This window comes from Eretmochelys imbricata, chromosome 1, assembly GCF_965152235.1.
Source record: "Eretmochelys imbricata isolate rEreImb1 chromosome 1, rEreImb1.hap1, whole genome shotgun sequence".
In the NCBI taxonomy this organism is placed as follows: domain Eukaryota; kingdom Metazoa; phylum Chordata; order Testudines; family Cheloniidae; genus Eretmochelys; species Eretmochelys imbricata.
In genome coordinates this window covers 280,301,550-280,321,437 of record NC_135572.1, presented here as the reverse complement: position 1 = coordinate 280,321,437, position 19,888 = coordinate 280,301,550, and the positions used below count along the sequence as shown (strand labels likewise).

The window sequence follows — 19,888 nt, the reverse complement described above, 5'->3', positions numbered from 1 at the left end:
CATTCAAACAATGTAAGGAAAAAGGTATGCACACACTTACTGAGTTCCCTTGCCTGTCATCAGGCTCCATCCGTGTTTGCCTGTTGGGATGGCTAGACCATGGCAGTGTCTCAAACAGGTCCTGGCTTGCAGCATGGCTGGAGTCCTCTGCCATGTCTCCTCCTTTTGCTGTTCATGGTATAGGTCTCTATCTTGGGCTCTTCCAAGGTATCCACAGTAGTCTGTGGGGTGCTGGTCTGGTCTCCACCAGGTATGGTGAGCAGTCCCTTGCTGAAGCAGCAAGTCTGCATCGCAGCATCAGATCTACTGCTGTACTCCCTGGCCTTATTGATACCACAGTTCCTTCACTTTCACTATACACTGCTGCCGATCCTGTTGTACCCTTTTGCCTACATCTCCCATGCAATCTGGTTGTAGGTGTCCACATTTCAATAGCTTGCCTGTAGTTGTTTGCGCACAGCTTTTTCTTCCCACAGGCCCAGGAACTCCAATACTTCCTGTCTACTCCAGGCAAGAGCACATCTAGTATCTGTGTGCACATGGAGCTGGCCTGGTCATTTGGGCAACTGCACACAAAGATGAGCTACTAGATGTTCTCACAGAGTTGGGCAATCAGATGAGGAAAAATTTAAGAAGATGGTGGTTTCCAGTCTCTATGACTCCTGGGCAGTGGAGTTTAAAATTGTGACCAGAGCAGTCACTTTTTCAGGGAATGGAGCATTGTGGGACAGCTGCTGGATAACTGTTAGGATCAACACAGGTCATGCAGTAGCTGCACCTGCACGATGTCAACCTCAGTAGCCACCCATGACTATGCCATTCAGGGAGATGGTTGTACTGAATCATTTTAAACAGGGTGCTTTTGTGAGCTTGAGTGCAGATGCACGCACAAACAGGTTGGCGCAAGGTGACTTACACTATTATGTAGTGTAGACTAGGCTTTGGTCAAAAGGCAAATCATTCTTAATTCTGTAGATCAAAAAGACAAAAGAATTGCCAGTATGGCTTCTTGAGTGTAACTGAACGTGGTTTTTGCTAACATAGCCTGTTTCAAGCCCAAGTTTGGAGAATGTTTGTCATAATTAAATTGTATTAAAACTAATGTGAGTTCACTCAACCGCAGATTGCCCCATTTGTTCTGGTACATGCAGAATTGAACACTAAACTTTAAGTGTAAATCTAACACCACACATTTAGTTCAATGACTAGATAAACTGCTAGTGACTTAAGGAATTAATAGTTGAAGTTAGTTATAAATTCAATAGTTTTAGAAAGCTAAAGTTCTCCTACACTGGGAGTAGAACAAAGTTATAGGAATATTTTAAAGTCACTTGCCTAGAGTGGGTTTATAGTATGCTGTATACACATTTCAAAAGCCTTTGCAAAAGAAGTCTTCAAAGAGGAAAGTCAGTAGTAGTAAATACAAACAAGAAGGTAATTGGTTCTGGAACTGTTACACATTGAAGTTTAAAATTAAAAATCTATCAGATTTTATGGAAGATGAAACTATGAAGACAACTTCTGCTGTAACAGTTTTCATGCAGCTATTTTGAAAGTCTTCCCTTTTTTAGGCTGTAACTGCCAAAGCTTAATTTCATTCCCAAGTAAGGATGACAAAAGTTCGTAAAGCAAGAAATGCAAATGGAAGATCATATCTGTGCTGCCAGGCACGCACCATCTCTTGCCTGCATCTCTAGCAGTTTTGATGGCAGATGAAACTGACAATTCCATTAACTTCATCTGTTACACCCTGCTGCATTCACTTTTCAAGCAAAGTAGGTGCTGCTCTACATTGGGATAGCACACTAAGTGGACAGGAACACAACAACAGAAGATACAAGAATATGGATAGCCTGATTGTCTATGTTGCAGTAGTTTTCACCCTGTAGTCCATGGACTCCTGGGGTGGGGGGGGTCTGCAGACTATATTTAAGACTTCCAAAGAGTCTGCGCCTCCATTTGAAATGTAAGGGTCTGCAAATGAAAAAAGGTTGAAAACCACTAGACCAGTGGTTTGGTAGTCTAGTGTCCATTAGTTAAGACATTCAACTGGCAGCAAAAAGCTACTAATTTCATTATGATAAATTTCAGGGATTTGCAGCACATTTTCTACTATGCCTCTAATAATCATGTAGGACAGCACATAATGCAGCAAGCTTCAGTAATATGGCAAGTCCTGTAGTGACTAGCTGTGCAAGGTCTCACAGAGGATGTGTCTGACATACAATGAGAGTGTACTGAATCTGTTCAGATGGTAGTCTTGCTCATTTAATCTTTCTCCTCATCTCACAAATGACCACTAAGTGAAATTTACAAAACGTTTCTGATCTGTGACATTTCCAAGCACGTGGGTTCACTGGACAGTTAAAACTCCTCTCAAAAATGGGTTAACTCAACTTCCCTACCATCAGTTTACATGGCTGGGGCTATAGGTTAAAACTGGGGCTCCTGTTTCTCTCACTAGAACCTGCCCATTTAGCAGCAAGCAAAAAGGCAAAAGTCACTTGATTGCCAATAGTTCTCTAATGTCCTTCCCACACTTCTCAATGATAGACAAGTTCTCCTGCAATTGACACAAAATGACATGGAAAGAAACCAAGTGTTTCAGCACAGGGAATCATGGAGTATGCTCCCAGACTCATGGGCAAGTGCAGAAACTGTAATGCGGGTAAAGAGCAAGTATCCTCACAGCAAAACTAGGATACTAATCATGTAGATTAACTATGCAGTAAAGAGATACCACAAGAGACTCCACAATTTATACCACTAATAAGTTTCACTTCATTGCCAGTGGAGTGACAAAGAATTCCCCAATGGGGAAAGCAAGATAAAACAGTAGATCCAGGTGGAGGTCAAAGAGATCAGTTCACTAAAAGAACCAGGTAGTGAACTGGTGCTTGAACAGCCTGTTTGGGCACACATGGTAAATCCCAATCTTGTGCCAGACAAGCAACTCCTGACAACTAGTTTCAAACTTGTTAAGTTTGCCCTACTAGCCATGGTTGTGTTTATGATATCCCTACCCTTTATTAAAGGTTTACTCCAATCACAAAAAATAATGAAAATTGGAATTAGTCATTAAGGTACTTCTTGCACACTGTGATAAATGTATCTTGTTTAAGGCACAATTTTTATTACCATTCAAGTTTCTATTTCTACAATGCTACCGTTCCTTTCATGGAACAAATAAATGGTTGTACAACAACTTTTCACCAGTATCTGAATTTAAGACACAAATGATATCGAGTGATCTTTTCATCTGTTGCAGTGGTCTACACAACTTTGTCTCCACTGCACGTGCTCTTACTCATGCTAAATGGTATATTGTCTAAGATATTTATAGCTGTTCTCGTCCTCACCTACAGAGTTTCATCCTCTGTACATCCTCAAGTTTATCTCCTGTTTGGTCTACTACTCATGTTGCACTCTGGCTTGGAATATTCCAGTCCTCTGCTAGCACAGGAGAAGAGTAGGAAACATCCACCCCCTGACGTTCAACACCAAAACATCTGATGTTCTTGTTCCAATATTCCTGGGTTACTATGTGGGGCTGCTGATTAGTCAGAGTAACAAAACTTACACGGATTCTTAAACTGGTAACAATAAAATGACTGCTAATATGAAGTTGCATAAGTGACAGATGTGTGGACTATGGCAGACTGAAATACAAGAGTAGCAGGAGGTTTTTTGTATCAACATGCAGTCACTCTCTCGGCTTTAAAGAAAAGCCAGCATTTTCCTCTCAGCACCTCTAGTCATATTTGTAATTCAGGATACTTTATTAGAGTACTGAATGATATAGTCAATGATGGTTTTGTAGAATATACAAATCAGCAAAAAAAACTGATGGACAAAAGTAGCTCAGAGATATGCAATTTTATGGTAAGCCTCATTTGTCTGTTTTATAAAGTTGCAACATTCATCCATTAAGTTTTTCATGGTGCTTTATCACTTTCACCCTGGTGAACAAGCAATTTGCAGTGAACAGATCTGAAGTACTGTTAAATATAAAAGTTTCTGACAATTCTATTTACAACAACATGTAAATATGCTGGAAAACAGTTGTCTTCAAACTTAGAGCAGGTCAAGTCAATCCTGACGAGATTACTCCATTTTGCCTGAAAAGCAAATGGGCTTCTCATCAGGATTCAACAACAACGAATTAGACAAGAAAAGAAAATGTAAAAACCAGAACAATTTACAGTCATAATTCCCTCATTTAGACAAGATACTCTGTTAAGCTCTTATTTCAAACTATGAAGACAAACTAATAAATGCTGTGTTTCAGATCCTTCAATTTCCAAGGGTTTTAATACACAATTTTTTTCAAAAATGTAAAATTCAACTGAAAACATTCATTGTTTACACTGCAATAGGAAAGGTCCATGCATTAAAACATTACCCCTCATTCATCTTGGAGAACAGATGAGCTTATATTGCCAGAGTGTAGCTGGGTAGCAATACATCAACTTAGATGGTAAGCACAGCTTTCGAACATATACAGGCCAACCCTGGAGTTCTTTTCCAGCATAATCACCACTAGTTTATGAAACAGGGTTCACATGGGTTGTTTATGATCCATAACTTACCATACAAGCTAGAAACAAGTTTGAAGGTTCTCAAAGTGCAATTAGAGATAAATTTGGCAAAGTTTATTTTAGTGCTAAGGAACAGATTTGTGTAACTGAGAATCAGGACATTGTTTCTGAAATCTTGAAATATGTGACTGTGTAATTTTATATCAGTTACAAAAGTTGGTCTAGTTAACAAACCTTGCTATTCACTACCATGATAGATGATCATAATTCTATTCTTACAACAGTAAGCACAAGCTAGCATTCTATTTAATTATTTATAACCACATTCAGAGTCAAAATAACTGATCTAATTTAAATAAAGATATTCTGGACACATGCTACCACAATACACTTACCTTCATTTGGTGAAGTTTTCAATCTTGTACAGATAGCATAGACATCTCCATAACATTCTTGGATTTTATGCACTGCATCTGTAGATCGCAGTTCCATAAGGGCACGGAGCTCTTCAAGTGAGATTCCAAAATCTCCATGATTAGATTCTTTTACAGAATTTTTTACACCACTGTATGCAACTGAGTTGTTAGCCATATCACCCATGATGTATGCAGTCCTTAGTATGAGGAAACAGTTTCCAGAAAGGAACAAAAATTTTGACTTGAGGTACTTGCAAAAGTAAAATAAGTCCTTTAGATATGAAGACAGTCAGATGAGTAGATACACATCACCCAAACAGAAGAGTGTGACATCAGTAACCCTTTCCAGAGAGGAATCTTGAATGTCCTCCCATGGTGAGTTCCTTTTCTTCAAGTTAGTCATATGAGGTGTACAATCTAGGGAAAAAAATATTAAAGCCATTATTTATAGCTGTATTTTCAAGCCTCTTAAACATTATATTGGAAGATCTTATTTAGTTAAGCAAAGTTACATCAAAATAGCAAAAAGCGTAAGTTACACTGATGCAGTATTTAGATGTATAAAGCTTCACCTGTGTCCTTTTAATCCCTAAGACCCATGTCTACCTTGATGCCTACAATAAATTGTCAACTGTAATAGCCAGTCATCTGGTCAAAGAGATTAGAGACTCAAGACATAAGCAAGAACCGTTCAGATCTGTGAAATAGGCACAAAGACTACATAACCTTTCCTGGTTTACACATTCTTGGTACCCACTACCCTCAATCCTTCTTGCACTCCCTCCATTTGTTACACCCAATTGTTTCTTATGTTAGTAAACTCCTCAGAGCTGGGCTTGCCTCTTTCTATATATACACACAGTACCCAGCAATACTGAGTTCCATCTTACTGTGGCCTCTCGATGGTACTCTAATAAAAAAACAACAGCTACAGAAGCATCAAAAAAAGTTTCCACAGTACCCATATGTTTGCATTCATGAAAGATACCTCACTCTTAACACAGTAATGGGAGTGTGTAAAAACTTGCTCAGGTCCTGGAATCGAGCGCTTAGTAGACTTCTCAGAGGAAGCCTAAGACTTAACGAGGCTTCTTCCTTCCACAACTAGTCAGATAACCTGGCCTTCATCTCCACACCCCCACTGGACATCCTTGTGTAGTTTGATCCCTTCAGTGCTCAGGTAATACTGTATCACTATTCGGACAACTCTCAAGCCACCAGCCTCTGAAGGATCTTAGCTCTAGTTCACCCGGAGAGTAGGTTTTGGTTACAAACCTATGTTTTCTGGGGGATACCATAAAGCACTTTCTCTGAGCAGGACAGTTTATACATTCACTTGATCCAAAATAGTCTGCTTGCTTGCTCGCTCACAGTGCATTGAATATAGCTTCCTCCCCACCATTTTTTTTTTTTTAAAGTCTCAGGTATTTACACAAGTTGTTACTTCCTTTGATGCAAAGATACTGCAACTGAAAAGTAAACATCTAGACTTAAGGGACAGTATCAAGATAATTAAACCTCTGATATGGCCTTTGTTCCAGGTACCCAGAAAAAGGTGAACTTCAACTAGATCTCAGACCTGAAACAAACTGCATTTTAAGAAACCAGATCTGAATAAGCCCTCTGAGCCTGCTTTAAAATGTTCAGTACTATAATTACAATAAATAATGGAATGACAAAAATAGTGTACTCTTACATTACACTTTTTATCCAACTCAGAGTGCTTTTCAAAAAGCAAGCAAACAACCATCATTATCCCTTTGCCTCAGTTTCTCCACTGCAATGTGATTTGCCCAAGGTCACAATCCAAGAGCAAAAAACCCAGGTCACTCCTATTCTCAGGATGGCATCTTAGGTCCAGCTATTCGGCCTAGTTTGTATCCTACCTTTCTCAAGTGTTTTAATTCCCAAAACTTGCTTCTAAGGGTGAGATATGGTTTTACTGCCGGTGAACACCAAAGAACAGAAAGGCAAAGTTGGCTGTTTCTGCCATGTGGAGTCACATGTACAGCACAGTGTTAAATGAGAATATTTTCTTCTGAAATAGAAAAGAAGTCTTTCAATCATTTCAATGCAAGATTGTGTTAGAATCAATGTAAATTTCAGCCTACTTGCAGCTAAGCTAAGTGATATTTTAAAACTGCTGGAGATGAGAACTAAGAATAGTACACAATGGTAACAAAAAGTACCAGACTGACAGCTGTGCCAAGGTCGGGCCAGATGACTACAGGAAAGTAATTTAATTTTTTTTTTTTTTAAGCAGAAAAGAATTTTACTTGGGTAACACTTACAAAGAATCACCAAAAAAAAAATAAAATAAAATAAAGCAAAACTATGCAACAAAACAAAAGCAAACAGAAGGTATAACACAGCAGCCTTCAGGAGGGAGAAGTGTTCAGGCTAGCCTGGGCCCAGAGGGGGGGGGGGCTTCCTCGACACTTGCGGTCTTCCACCCTCCTGAGTTACCTAGTGGCCTAGAGCAGGGGGCTTCCTCGACACTCATGGCCTTCCACTCCCTCGAGTTACCTAGTGCCACGCCCAGTGTCACTGACTATTCCTCTCCTGAGAGTGCCCGACAAGATGGGCACGGCTGCGGGGTGGCCGGTTTGGGGGTAAGGGGGATGTACACCACGTGTGATAGGACCCCTCCTAGGTGACAGTAACAATGGTATCCACAGCGGCAACAGCTGGGGTCTCTCGTTCTTCCCCTCAATCAAAGGGTCAGACGGAGGGAACCGGACGGGGTCACCGAGCAGAGAACCTCGGACAGCGCCCACCGCTCCTCGAAGGCGTCAAGGGAGTCGGTGGACGCCGCCCAGAGGAACTCCGCCCGGATACGTGAATGTACTGAGGATCGGAAAACGGCCCTACAATCACAGGACGCTTCATTAGCCAACCTCCCATCTCTGGTTTTATAAATGGCTGTTTTAGCTAGGCCTAGGAGAAGGTTAACCAGGAGATCTTGTGATCTTGTGGGGCCACAGATGGGGAGTGTGTAGATAAAAAGGTGAGGGGAAAAGTGTAGCCAAAAGCGTAATAAAATATTCGTGAGGAGCCGGAAAAAGGGCTGCAGCCTGGCACACTCTAAATATACGTGTGCCAGAGTTTCCCTCACGTTGCAAAAAGGGCAAGTATCCGGGATGGGGGTGAACCGCGTCAAAAACACGCCCGTGCTCACAGCTCCGTGAAGGAGCCGCCAACTAATGTCCCCGATGGGCCTCGGGACCAAGGTGGAATACAGGCTGGCCCACCGGGGTTGGTCACCCTCCAAAGGTGGTGGGAGGTCCCGCCACTTTGTATCGGGGCGGGACACCAGGGTGTGGGCGTGAAGGGTGTGAATCATGAGTGTGTATAAATATTTCCGTGGCGCGACTTGAAAGCTGACCAGCTGCAGTTCATGCAGCCGGCTCGCAGCGAAAGGGTGAGGGGTTTGTTGGGATCTACGGGGTAGGGGCCCAATTGAAGGGTCCAGCGGGCCTGGGGTAGAGGGTGGGCAGAGTGCGCCCTCGCGCAGGGCTCGGTTGAGATAAGCCCGAGCAGCGGGCATCAAGGTGGCCTTCACCTCCTGAAGTACGCGCCAGGGGGTATGAGGTCTGGAGAGCCCTATGCGCCGAGTGAGCGTCAGGGGATCCAGTCAGTCTCCCCAGTTGTGGTCCAGGAGGTCTCCGACTCTCGTGACTTCTGCCAGGACCAAACTCTGGCACACTCAGCGGGACTCCGCCACCTGCACACGGAGCTGCGGGTTGTGTAGTAGGGGCTCCGCGAGGAAATCTGCTCCCACGGCGGCCGCCACGGACCTGGTCGTTAGAAACAGTTTCCAGGTCCGGAGGAGGTCCTGGTAGAAGACCGGCAGCCCGGAGAGGTCTCACGGAAAACCTCTTGGACAGAGATAAAAGAACTGCCAGTCTTATCGGAGCCCTTGGAAGCGGCGCAGGAAGGCGTGCGCCAATATGCTCCACATCGAACTACCTGCACTATAAAAGAGCCTCTGCAGGGCCTGGAGACGGAAGACACGGACCTCAGTGCGCAAACGCTTCAGGCCCTTCCCTCCTTCTTTCAGGGGTAGATGAAGAACCCCAACAGGGGCCCAGTGCATTCCTGACCAAAAGAACTCTAGAATCGATGTCCGGAGGTTGGTCAGGAAACCCGGGGCCGGGACCAGGGTGTTGAGCCGGTACCAGAACGTGGACAGGACTAGTTGGTTAAGCACCAGTGCTCTCCCTCGGAGGGAGAGACATCGGAGTAGCCTCGTCCATTTCCGGAGCCGCTCTATCACCCCGCCTTCTAAATTTTGCCAGTTCTCCAGTGGAGAAGGCTGCGTGGCAGAAAGGTAAATGCCGAGATAGAGCAGTGGACCAGCACTCCACCGGATGGTCTGAAGCACGGGTGGGAGGGAGCTTACCTGCTGCCGGTCCCCCACCGCCAAGCCAGATCTCTTGACCCAGTTGACTCGGGCGGAGGAGGCTGCCGAATAGATGGGCTGGCAAGCCTCCACCCGCGCCAAGTCGCCCGAGTCCTGAACCACGAGGACCACGTCATCGGCGTACGCTGACAGGACCAGTCACAGCTCTGGCTCCCGCAGCACCAACCCTGTCAACCTCCTGCGGAGGAGGCAGAGGAAGGGCTCGATCGCCAGAGCGTACAGCTGGCCCGAGAAGGGGCACCTCTGCCGTACTCCTCACCCGAAGCTGACCGGTTCGGTCAGGGTCCAGTTGAGCCTAACCAGACACTCCACGGAAACATACAGCACCCGGAGAAAACTCACAAACTGAGGTCCGAATCCAAATGCCTGCAGAGTGCCCAGGAGGTACCCATGGTCCACTCTATCGAACGCCTTCTCCTGATCAAGAGACAGGAGGGTGAACAACAGACCGTCTCTACGCCCGAGTTCCAAAAGGTCTCGGACTAGAAATAGGTCATCAAAAATGCTGCGGCCCGGGACAGTGTAGGTCTGGTCTGGGTGGATCACGTCCGCCGTCACGGACCCTGGCCGCAGCGAGATTGCTATCGCTACGATTTTGTAGTCCGTGCTAAGGTGCGAGACGGGACGCCAGTTTCGTAAATCGCAGAGGTCCCCCTTCTTCGGCAACAACACGAGCACCGCTCGCCTGCACGAAAGAGGGAGGACCCCGCCCTTCAAAGACTCGGCCCAGACAGTGGCTAGGTCTGGGCCAAGGATGTCCCAGAATGCGCGGTAGAACTCCACGGTCAGCCTGCCCGTGCCCGGAGATTTATTGGTGGGCATGCGATGGAGGGCTTCCGAGAACCCGGCCAGGGTGAGAGGCAGCTCTAGCTGGTCTCGGTCGCCCACGCTGACCGTGGGGAGTTCCTCCCAGAGCACCCTGCAAGCACCAGGATTGGTCGGATCCGGGGAGAAAAGGCTTGTGTAGAAGTCACGGGCCCTCCCACACGTCTCCACTGGATCCGTGAGGGGGGTGCCGTCTTCTGCTAGAAGGCAGGTGACGTGTTTCTTGGCCCCCCTCGTTTTCTCTAGGACATAGAAGAAATGGGAGCCGCGATCCATCTCCTGAAGGAGGCAGATGCGGGATCGAACAAAGGCACCTCGGACCCGATGGTCCTCGAGGGCCTGGAGCTCCTCCCGCTTCTCCCGGCACGCTCCGCAGAGGAACAGATACTCGGGGCTGGTGGCCAGACGCCTCTCCATCTCTAAGACCTCCCGTTCCAACTGTTCTATCGCTGCATTTCTCCGTCGGCTTGTGCCCCAGGTGTAGTCACGGCAGAAGAGCTTGGCGCGCACCCTCCCTAGATCCCACCATCGCCGCGCCGAGGAAAAGGCAGGCCGCTGCTCTCACCAGGCCAGCCAAAACTCCCGGAAGGACGTCACGAAGCCCTCATCTTCCAACAGGCTGTAGTTAAAATGCCAATAGGCCGGCCCCGGCCTCTCTGCACAGAGGGAGGCTATTACGGTGGCTAGATGATGGTCAGAAAATGGGGCCGGCCGAATGTTGGAGGAGTAGGCTTGTGAAAGATGGAAACAGGATAAATAAATACGGTCCAACCGAGAGTGGTGTGACCGATGGGCCTCCACCCGGACAAAGGTGAACGTGGAAGTGTCATCTGGGTGGTGGTCACGCCAGACGTCCACTAGGGTGTGATGTTCGACTATTTCTCAGAGAATGTTCACGGCGGCTGGGCTCAGCTTGGCCACCGAGCGGTCCTGCTCCTCTAGGGTGGTGTTATAAAGCCCCTCCCAGGACTAGGCACTCATGAGAATCTAGGGTGCCAAAGAAGTCAGACACCCGCTGATAGAATTGCGGCCGCTTCAGGCTCATTGTCGGGGCATAGATGTTAACGAGGTTGACCACGAGCCCCTCCACACGGACTCGGAGATGCAGCAAGTGGCCCGGCACGGCCTCAGTGACCCCTAGCACCTCGGGCCGTAGGCTGGGGGAAAACAGGGTCCCCACTCCAGCTTGTCGAATCGTGAAGTGGCTAAAGTAGACACCGTCCCCCCACTCCAGCCACCAGCTGTCCTCTGCGGTTAGATCCATATGGGTCTCCTGCAAGAAAACCACAGAGTACCCTCCTTCCCGAAGGTAAGAGAGCACCTGGGACCTGCAGAGAGCCATCCTACAGCCCCTGGTGTTCAAAGTTGCAGTAAAGAGAGGCATCTTGCGGAGGGCTGGGGGGGTGGGGGTTCCTTGTTGGCGGGGGTGTTCGTGGCCTCCGGTGGGTCGCGCAACAATCCGTGACCCATCCCGTAAGTGATTAAATCATCACAGAAGCTGCGGGCCCACCCGTAGGCCGCGGCACTGTGCCTTCCTTTCCCTCTACCCTCCTTTATAAGGGCCCCTGTGGCCCGGAGGATTTGATCAAAGTCCCCCCATAGCTGGAGAGCTAACTGTACCCTATTGCGGGAGCCACGGATGTCTTCTAAAAACTCCCGCTGCGCTTTTTGCGGCTCATGGGGGAGGGGGGTTGCGATTTGCCTGTTATTCCCTGGTGGGGCTCTTGGTGCAGCCTCGTCGTCCGCTGAGGCGGGCAGGCAGGGTGCAGACCACCGACGGGGTGTCTGACAGGCTAAAGTTATTAGGCCCATCTCAAGCCTTGGGATAGAAGGAGACGGCGGAGGGAAAAATTACAGCTCCTAATGGGTCGTGGCAGGAAAATGCAAAGGCTGCCCCTTGGGGGGGATCCACAAAAAAAGGGAAAGAAATAACCCCAGTGGCGGCAATAGCATTGCAGGAGGAGGTGGACTGGGCAGGGACAGGAGTGGTGGCGGGGGCAGAGGCAAGGCTCTGGACTTCGGGAGGCAAGCAGCTAAGAGGTGGCGCCTCCTGAACAGATTCGAGGGTTAAGGGGGTGGGGAGGGGGCTCCCAGTGATGCTAGGCGCAGGCTCTGTGGTGGATTTGGCAGCCACGGCATCAGGTGGACTACCTTCTGTAGGGTGCCCGCCCGGGAAGGCGGTTAGGGGGAGGGAGCATGGGGAAAGGGGACTGGGGTGAGGTTGCCCAGATCAAGGCCAGCCGGCAGTAGGTCATCCTCTCCCTGGGTGACCGGGATCAAACCTAGGGCCTCGATCTCCTCATTCATGGAGGAGAGGTCGTCTTCTGCTACCCCGGGGGGGTCTCCCCTCTGGCGCCCGCTATGACAGTCGCTTCGGGGTTCGTGGGAGGTTCGGGCAGAAGGAGCTTCCTCAGGGGTCTTGGAGGGGAGGGTCTCCAATGGAGGAGAGATCCTACCTTCCAGTGCTATTTTGTCTTCCCCTCCCAACACCGGCGGATGGATCTCACTCGTGGGCATAGCGGAAGGCTCAGTGTCAGTGCCCCCCTTCCTGGTCTTCTGGGGAGCCTCCGCATCGGATCGGTGCAGCGGAGCGCGAGCTTTCTGCTTGCCTCGCTTTCCCTGGACTAGGGTCCAGCCTTCCATAGCATCGTCTAGGGGCTGGTTAGCAGGGGTCGTGTCGGGGGGGCAGAGGCGATGGTTCAGGGGCTTGGGGGGGAGGGTTCTCCTTGGGGCAGGCCCTCTCCTATGCCCGGTAATATCTTTGCTGCACCCTCCTCCATAGGCTCTGCTGGATTGTTAACAGCAAGGGCGGGGCTCCCTCGCTCGTCTGGGCATTGTAGGGGAGGTGTCTCTTGTGCCCGGGCGGGAGCAGTAGTGGATCGAGCAGGAGGAGAGGTGGTTTCAGGTGCCAGGCGGCCAGGGGCGTCGGCAATGACGGAGCCGATGTCCTGCCGGGTCTCGGGTGCCCCTCCCCGCCGGGCCAAAGGGCAGTCTCTTCGGACATGCCCCACTGATCAGCAGAGGTAGCACCGGGCCTCTCCTGTGGAACAGTAGACCTGATAGCAGGCTCCCTGGTATGGGACTAGGAAGGACCCCTCAAGCGCCTCTCCGTCACATACTGCCGCCGGCGGTAGAAGCTGCACTTGCTGGCGGAATGAAAGGACATGACGGAGGGTGGGGTCCTTGCAGCCTAACGGGAGAGGGCTGATGACAGAAACGGGTTTCCCCAGGGTAAAGAGAGCGGGTAACAGGGCGGCATTGGGCAAAAAAGGACGGACGGAGGTCCGGACTAGGCGGACGCCCAGGACCTCTAGCGGTTCCAGAGGAACGAACACCGCCCCCGCCCCCCCCGCCAGGCCCTTCTCCACTGCCTTCTGGGCAGCGGCCTCCGATGCTAAGAAAAAGACAACCTTCCCGTACATTTTGGAGGCTGCCACAATAGGCGTGGGTCCTACCACCCTCGCCAACACCTGCACATATGTCTCCACGTGGGGTGAGGCGGGCACCAGGAGGCAACGGATGCCGTGCTTCCTGGTCATGGTGGGAAAGGGACCCCGGACACTATTGATGGTAGCGGAGGCGGTGGGTGGGCGAGATGACGAGGCGGCAGGCGTGGGGGGGGGGCTGCTACCGATGCCCCAGTGGGGGCGGTGGCAGGTGTTTTGGCAGCAGTGGGGGGGGGGGGCTTGGGCAGGGGGGTAAGGTGGGGGAGGGGCAGCTGAGGTTGTTAGAAGGGCCTCACCTCTCTCATTCCCTGCCATTGTGAGCAGGGAGAGACGGGGAGGCACCAGAAGGGGGGGGGGGGCGCAGATTAACCATTTCTCCCTGCTGGGCTGCAGGCAGGGGGGCTAAATGGGTCGGACTGGACAGGGAGAGGACACAGGAGTTGGGGTCAGGTAGTAGGGGCAAACTGTGGGGTGGGCAGTCCCGGGGGGGGAATGATGTGGACCCACGCGCGTTTGTCCAAAGAGTTTCGTTTGGTCGGCTGTTGTGTCTGGTCCGGATGGCGGAATTCATAGCAAGCAGCTGAATCCAGAGGCAGATGGCAAGTTGCCAGCGGGGACCGATGGCGGGGGGGGCGTGACGGTTGTAGTAGTGTTGGGGGGGGCACCGATGGATGGGGGGCAGCTCTGTGCCACACCCCCTGTGCCCCTACAAACACAGTTAAGACACAGTCAGTCAAACTCCCCCCACACGAGAGTAGAGTTCAAAAGTTACTCCATCTTACGGCCCCCTCCACAATGATTTGTAGCTTCCCTGGGCGATGTCTGTCAGCTGTCTTCTCTTCCGGGCGTTGTGGAGCATTCCAGAAATGCCAAGCAGATAAGAAGAAAAAAATAACCTGTCGATTAATTACGGGTCCACAAAAACAGCAAACGGCTGGGTCTGGGGGCTTCCACTCCCCTCCTCCGGGGAGCGGGTTGGCAGTCCTCCCCCCCCCCCCCTCGGGAGTTTCAGCTAAAGCAGTAGCAGCATCCGAGGGCAGCCGTGGCGGGGCTGGCAGCAAGCTGGAAGCCGACCAGCACTCGAACGGCAGCAAAAAACAGCAAAAAAAACCAAAACGAAGAAAAAGTGTCTGGCCCGGTTGGGGGAAGTGGGGGACTGAGGCAGGGTCAAAAAGTAAGAAAAGCCCAGGCCAGGGGGCTTTAGGAGAGAGTAGAAAGCAGATAGTTGAGCAGCAAGCGAAGGAGGTCCCTTTCCCTGGGTAAGGGAGCAGGGAAGGTTCCAGAACAATCAGGAACCTTCTGGAGACAATTAAGACAGGCTGATTAGAACACCTGTAGCCAATCAAGAAGCTGCTAGAATCAATTAAGGAAGGCTAATCAGGGCACCTGGGTTTTAAAAAGGAGCTCACTTCAGTTTGTGGTATGCATGTGAAAAGCTGAGAGTGAGAACGTGGACTGTTGGAGGACTGAGGTGTACAAACATTATCAGAAACCAGGAGGAAGGTCCTATAGTGAGGATAAAAAAGGTCTTGGGAGGAGGCCATGTGGAAGTAGCCCAGGGAGTTGTAGCTGTCGCACAGCTGTTCCAGAAGGCACTCTAGACAGCTGCATTCCACAGGGCCCTGGGCTGGAACCCGGAGTAGAGGGCGGGCCTGGGTTCCCCCCAAAATCCTCACAACTCCTGGTCAGACACAGGAGGAGTCGACCTGGACTGTGGATTCAGAAAAACGGCCAAGCTGAGGGCTGCTGTGAAGCTCCAAGGCGAGCAAATCTGCCAATAAGCGCAAGACCCACCAAGATAGAGCAGGAACTTTGTCTCACAGCCCTAGAAACTGACTCATTTATTTACTCACAAAAAGGAATACAACAGGGTACTAGAAGCATGAAGTTCCCTACATGGCCTTCAGCAATTACCTAGAGGGACTATCAGTACAGGTCAGCTAGTAGTTCAGTCTCTATGCTTAGTAATTAGCCTCTGAGGGCCAAAGCTGGAGGCTTTATTACTATAAGCATCTCAAAAAGGCAAACTTAAATCACAAGTTCAAATCACCATCAAGATACTGACAGTCACTAGAGAACAAGCTGCATTCAAATTCATGTGCTTGAGACAGAATTACAGCTTCTCAAGCAGCTAGACCCGTTAAAATAACTCAATACAAGTAAAGCCTCCCCCCTTCCTTCATGATGGAGTCTACATTTTTCATATAAGTGTGTGTAAGCAAAGCTCTAACTGCTATTTTCTAATGAAAAGAAGAAGCTATCCAATTAAGACTCATACTTTGGATACCTAATGAGAGGTCAGTTTTGGACAATCTACGTGTTACTTCCATAAAACAGGATTAAAGGAATTGCCCTACAGGATCAGAACTGAGGTCCACCTAGTCCAGTAACGGGTTAGACAATGACCAATGTTAAAAGGTTTTGATGACAGTTCAAGAACCCCACAGTAAGCAGATGGGGGATAAGCATATATTTTGCAAGACAGGATGCAAGTAAGCGAATATGCAACAACAACAACAAAAAAACACAAAACACTGGAGACAAACCTCATGACATACCATTGGAATTTTAGCTAAAATATCTTGACAAGTAATTCCTCACCACTGAAATCATATTTAACCTATTTGAGCATAAAATTAGAATGCAGGTAGATGTTTTTCATGTGTATTTAACAAAACCTTTCAGTAAGAGCAATATGCCAAGTTGAAAGTAAACACCCTCCCCCCAGACAGGGCCAGATCTCACTCACATGGTGGTCAGTTTACTCAAACACGTCATGGACCTTCAAATGTCAGTTTCACCAGTTAGACATCCTTTGCAACTGTGAGTTAGATTATGAACTATTACAATAGTTCAAAGTTACTTATAGGTTTTAAGCCTTAGCTGATGCACTTCTTTGCAAAGAAGTTGACCTTTAACTGCACATTATCAATAGCCCAGCTTTATTATGGGAAAAGACTCCCAAAGTGATTATCTCAGGAAAGCCACTGACTTAATCTAATGAGCTCAAAGAACCAACAAGACTATGAACCCACAGTTTGCATTCTGGTAAGAACTGTCTCCAGATATTTGAATTCACTTACCATCTTCAAGCATTTTCAAGTTTCACAGATTAATTTTAAGATAGCTGGTGTCAAACAGGATTTTTATATCGATGTACTTTTTTTTTTTTTTTTTTTTTTTAAAGTTACTTGTGTACAAATTAGGTTGAGATCCTCAGGGCAGGTACTGTTTTGTTCCATGACGCTCCTACCACACTGTACATTGCTGTATACATAAATAGTTGAGTCATTCTCATAACACACTTCCTGTGGGGAGGGAGAAGATGAAAAGTTGCTTTGCTGGAATTATGCTATTTAGGAGAACGTCACCTCAAATTTCGTCCCTGTGACTAATTTTCAAAAAGTTATCAAAGTCTAAAATTGTATGTAGGTTTTTTTAAAAAAAGAAAAAGGTGATCTCTTTTCTAATTAGAAGAGTTTTGGGGCTGAACTGTTGTACAAAGGCCTGTGTTTTGCAATTAGAGTGTAGAGTAACAGGGTCCAATGTGGCAAGTTACATAACATTGTTTATAAAAAGCAAACTTTGGATTCAGATTTATACAAAATTGAGGAGTCTAAACTAAACTGATACCAGGAGCCTTAAAGGTTCCTGGAGAGGTTACAAGTTGGCATAAAAAGCAGAGGAAATCTGGGGGGGGAAAAAAAAAAAAAGGGTGAAAATATTCCTAGTTGGAGTAACTAAAAAAGTGCTTGGATTAGGTAATTTTGATGAAATGATGCTGCTGCCCCTTTTGTAGACATTGCTTCTGTGTGTGCAACTTGCTTGAGAGTGGACAGTGGAATGAACAGCTTAAAAGGAGTGAGCTTAACTAGCATAGCTAAAAGTCTCCCAGAAAGCAGCTTTAGTGGACATCTATTTTCAATAGATAATTTTTTCATTTAATATACCTCCAGCCCTGCAATGGAAATGAAGACAGCCTCTACCAACACAAGGCTTCATTACTATGGGCTTGTCTACAGTTTAACCCCCCCCCCCCACACACACACACACACCCCTCCAAAAAAACAATGCAGTGGCACCACTGCAGTACTGCAGTGAAGATACTATCTACACCGACAGAAGAGCCTCTCCCATCAGTGTCGGTAACCCACCTCCTGGAGACGCAGTAGCAAGTTTGACAGAACTAGCACGATCTACACCAGGGGTTTGGTTGATTTAAATGCATCATTCAGGGTGTGTATTTCTTTTTTTTAACACCCCTCAGCAATGTAGTTATACCGACCTAACTTCCTAGAGTAGACAGGACCTATGGCTCCTGGGTTCCTTAGGATAAAAGTCAGAGGTCCCAAAATCTTTTGATCTGTCAAAGAATAATTTGATAGCACGTTTAAATAGTTTCAGAAGTTCTATTCAGTTACCTAGCTTGTAACAGAAGCTCATTCGTAAGCGTTCCTTTTACCGAAAATAATGTGAATTGGCTGTTGCTCCAAGACCTTCGCCTAGTGGCAGCATGGAAGACCAGAAACTGCTGGTGTCTGCAGAGGCTGACACCCTGGGACCACCTCCTGCTGGTAACATCACCGGTTAAGACTCCTAAGTTCCAACTGGTAAACTGCTTTAACAGATTGAGAAATCAAGACATCAGAAACTATTAGACCATTATATATTTAACGTTATTAGAGAAGACAGGGGCTCTAGAGATTAATGTATTCATCGTGTTCTCCTCTCCCCCAGTTTAGTGTGTCCAGGTTTAAACAGCTGATGAAGAGGATATTTACCTTAAATGCCTACTAACTTACCAAGGAAGGTCAAATCTTGTTAACATTCCCCTAAAATTCAGAAGTTCTAAACCTGAGTATGGTAAAGGACCAAACTGATAGAGGATTTAAGTAGTTCTTTCAAAATATTCCAATATATTAATACAAGGCTATGTTGTAAAACAGACTGGAGAGACCTGGAGGCCCTGTGTTTATTCTTCAATCTATGAATAAGAGCATGTAAAGGTTCCTTCTCCACTCTGAACTCTAGGGTACAGATGTGGGGACCTGCATGAAAAACCCCTAAGCTTATTTTTACCAGCTTGGGTTAAAACTTGCCCAAGGTACAAACTATTTTACCTTTTGCCCTGGGACTTTATTGCTGTCACCACCAAGCATCTAACAAATATATAACCGGGAAAGAGCCCGCTTGGAAACATCTTTCCCCACAAAATCCTCCCCAAACCCTACATCCCCTTTCCTGGGGAAGGCTTGATAAAAATCCTCACCAATTTGCATAGGTGAACACAGATCCAAACCCTTGGATATTAATAACAATGAAAAAGCAATCAGGTTCTTAAAAGAAGAATTTTAACTGAAGAAAAAGTAAAAGAATCACCTCTGTAAAATCAGGATGGTAAATACTTTATAGGGTAATTAGATTCAAAACAGAGAATCCCCTAGGCAAAACCTTAAGATACAAAAAGACACAAAAACAGGAATATACATTCCATTCAGCACTGCTTATTTTCTCAGCCATTTAAAACAACCAGAATCTAATGCATATCTAGCTAGATTACTTACTAAGTTCTAAGCCCTGGTCTACACTAGGACATTAGGTCGAATTTAGCAGCGTTAAATCGATGTAAACCTGCACCCATCCACACGATGAAGCCCTTCATTTTGACTTAAAGGGCTCTTAAAATCGATTTCCTTACTCCACCCCTGACAAGTGGATTAGCGCTTAAATCAGCCTTGCTGGGTCGAATTTGGGGTACTGTGGACACGATGCGACAGTACTGGCCTCTGGGAGCTATCCCAGAGTGCTCCATTGTGACCGCTCTGGACAGCACTCTCAACTCAGATGCACTGGCCAGGTAGACAGGAAAAGAACCGCGAACTTTTGAATCTCATTTCCTGTTTGGCCAGTGTGGCAAGCTGCAGGTGAGTGCAGAGCTCATCAGCAGAGGTGACCATGATGGAGTCCCAGAATCGCAAAAGAGCTCCAGCATGGACTGAACAGGAGGTACAGGATCTGATCGCTGTATGGGGAGAGGAATCCGTGCTATCAGAACTCCGTTCCAGTTGTTGAAATGCCAAAACCTTTGTCAAAATCTCCAAGGGCATGAAGGACAGAGGCCATAACAGGGACCCAAAGCAATGCCGCGTGAAACTTAAGGAGCTGAAGCAAGCCTACCAGAAAACCAGAGATGCGAATGGCCACTCCGGGTCAGAGCCCCAAACATGCCGCTTTATGATG

The 19,888-nt window shown here is 47.6% G+C and overlaps 1 protein-coding gene across 6 annotated transcripts in view; it reads right to left on the bottom strand.

Annotated features, from left to right (window-relative positions):
- The window catches only part of ATP2B1 (ATPase plasma membrane Ca2+ transporting 1), a 134,307-nt gene that overhangs the window by 60,196 nt on the left and 54,223 nt on the right, over window positions 1-19,888 (bottom strand). For 3 of the 6 annotated variants that reach the window (XM_077832465.1, XM_077832451.1, XM_077832443.1), the window contains exon 2: window positions 4,934-5,371. In XM_077832465.1, coding sequence (XP_077688591.1) covers window positions 4,934-5,138 — 205 coding nt within the window. In that variant the 5' untranslated portion in view covers window positions 5,139-5,371. Of the gene's footprint in view, window positions 1-4,933; window positions 5,372-6,840; window positions 6,993-16,731; window positions 16,957-18,069; window positions 18,267-19,888 lie in introns of all 6 variants that reach the window. The other 3 variants (XM_077832426.1, XM_077832435.1, XM_077832457.1) reach the window with 3 other exon arrangements.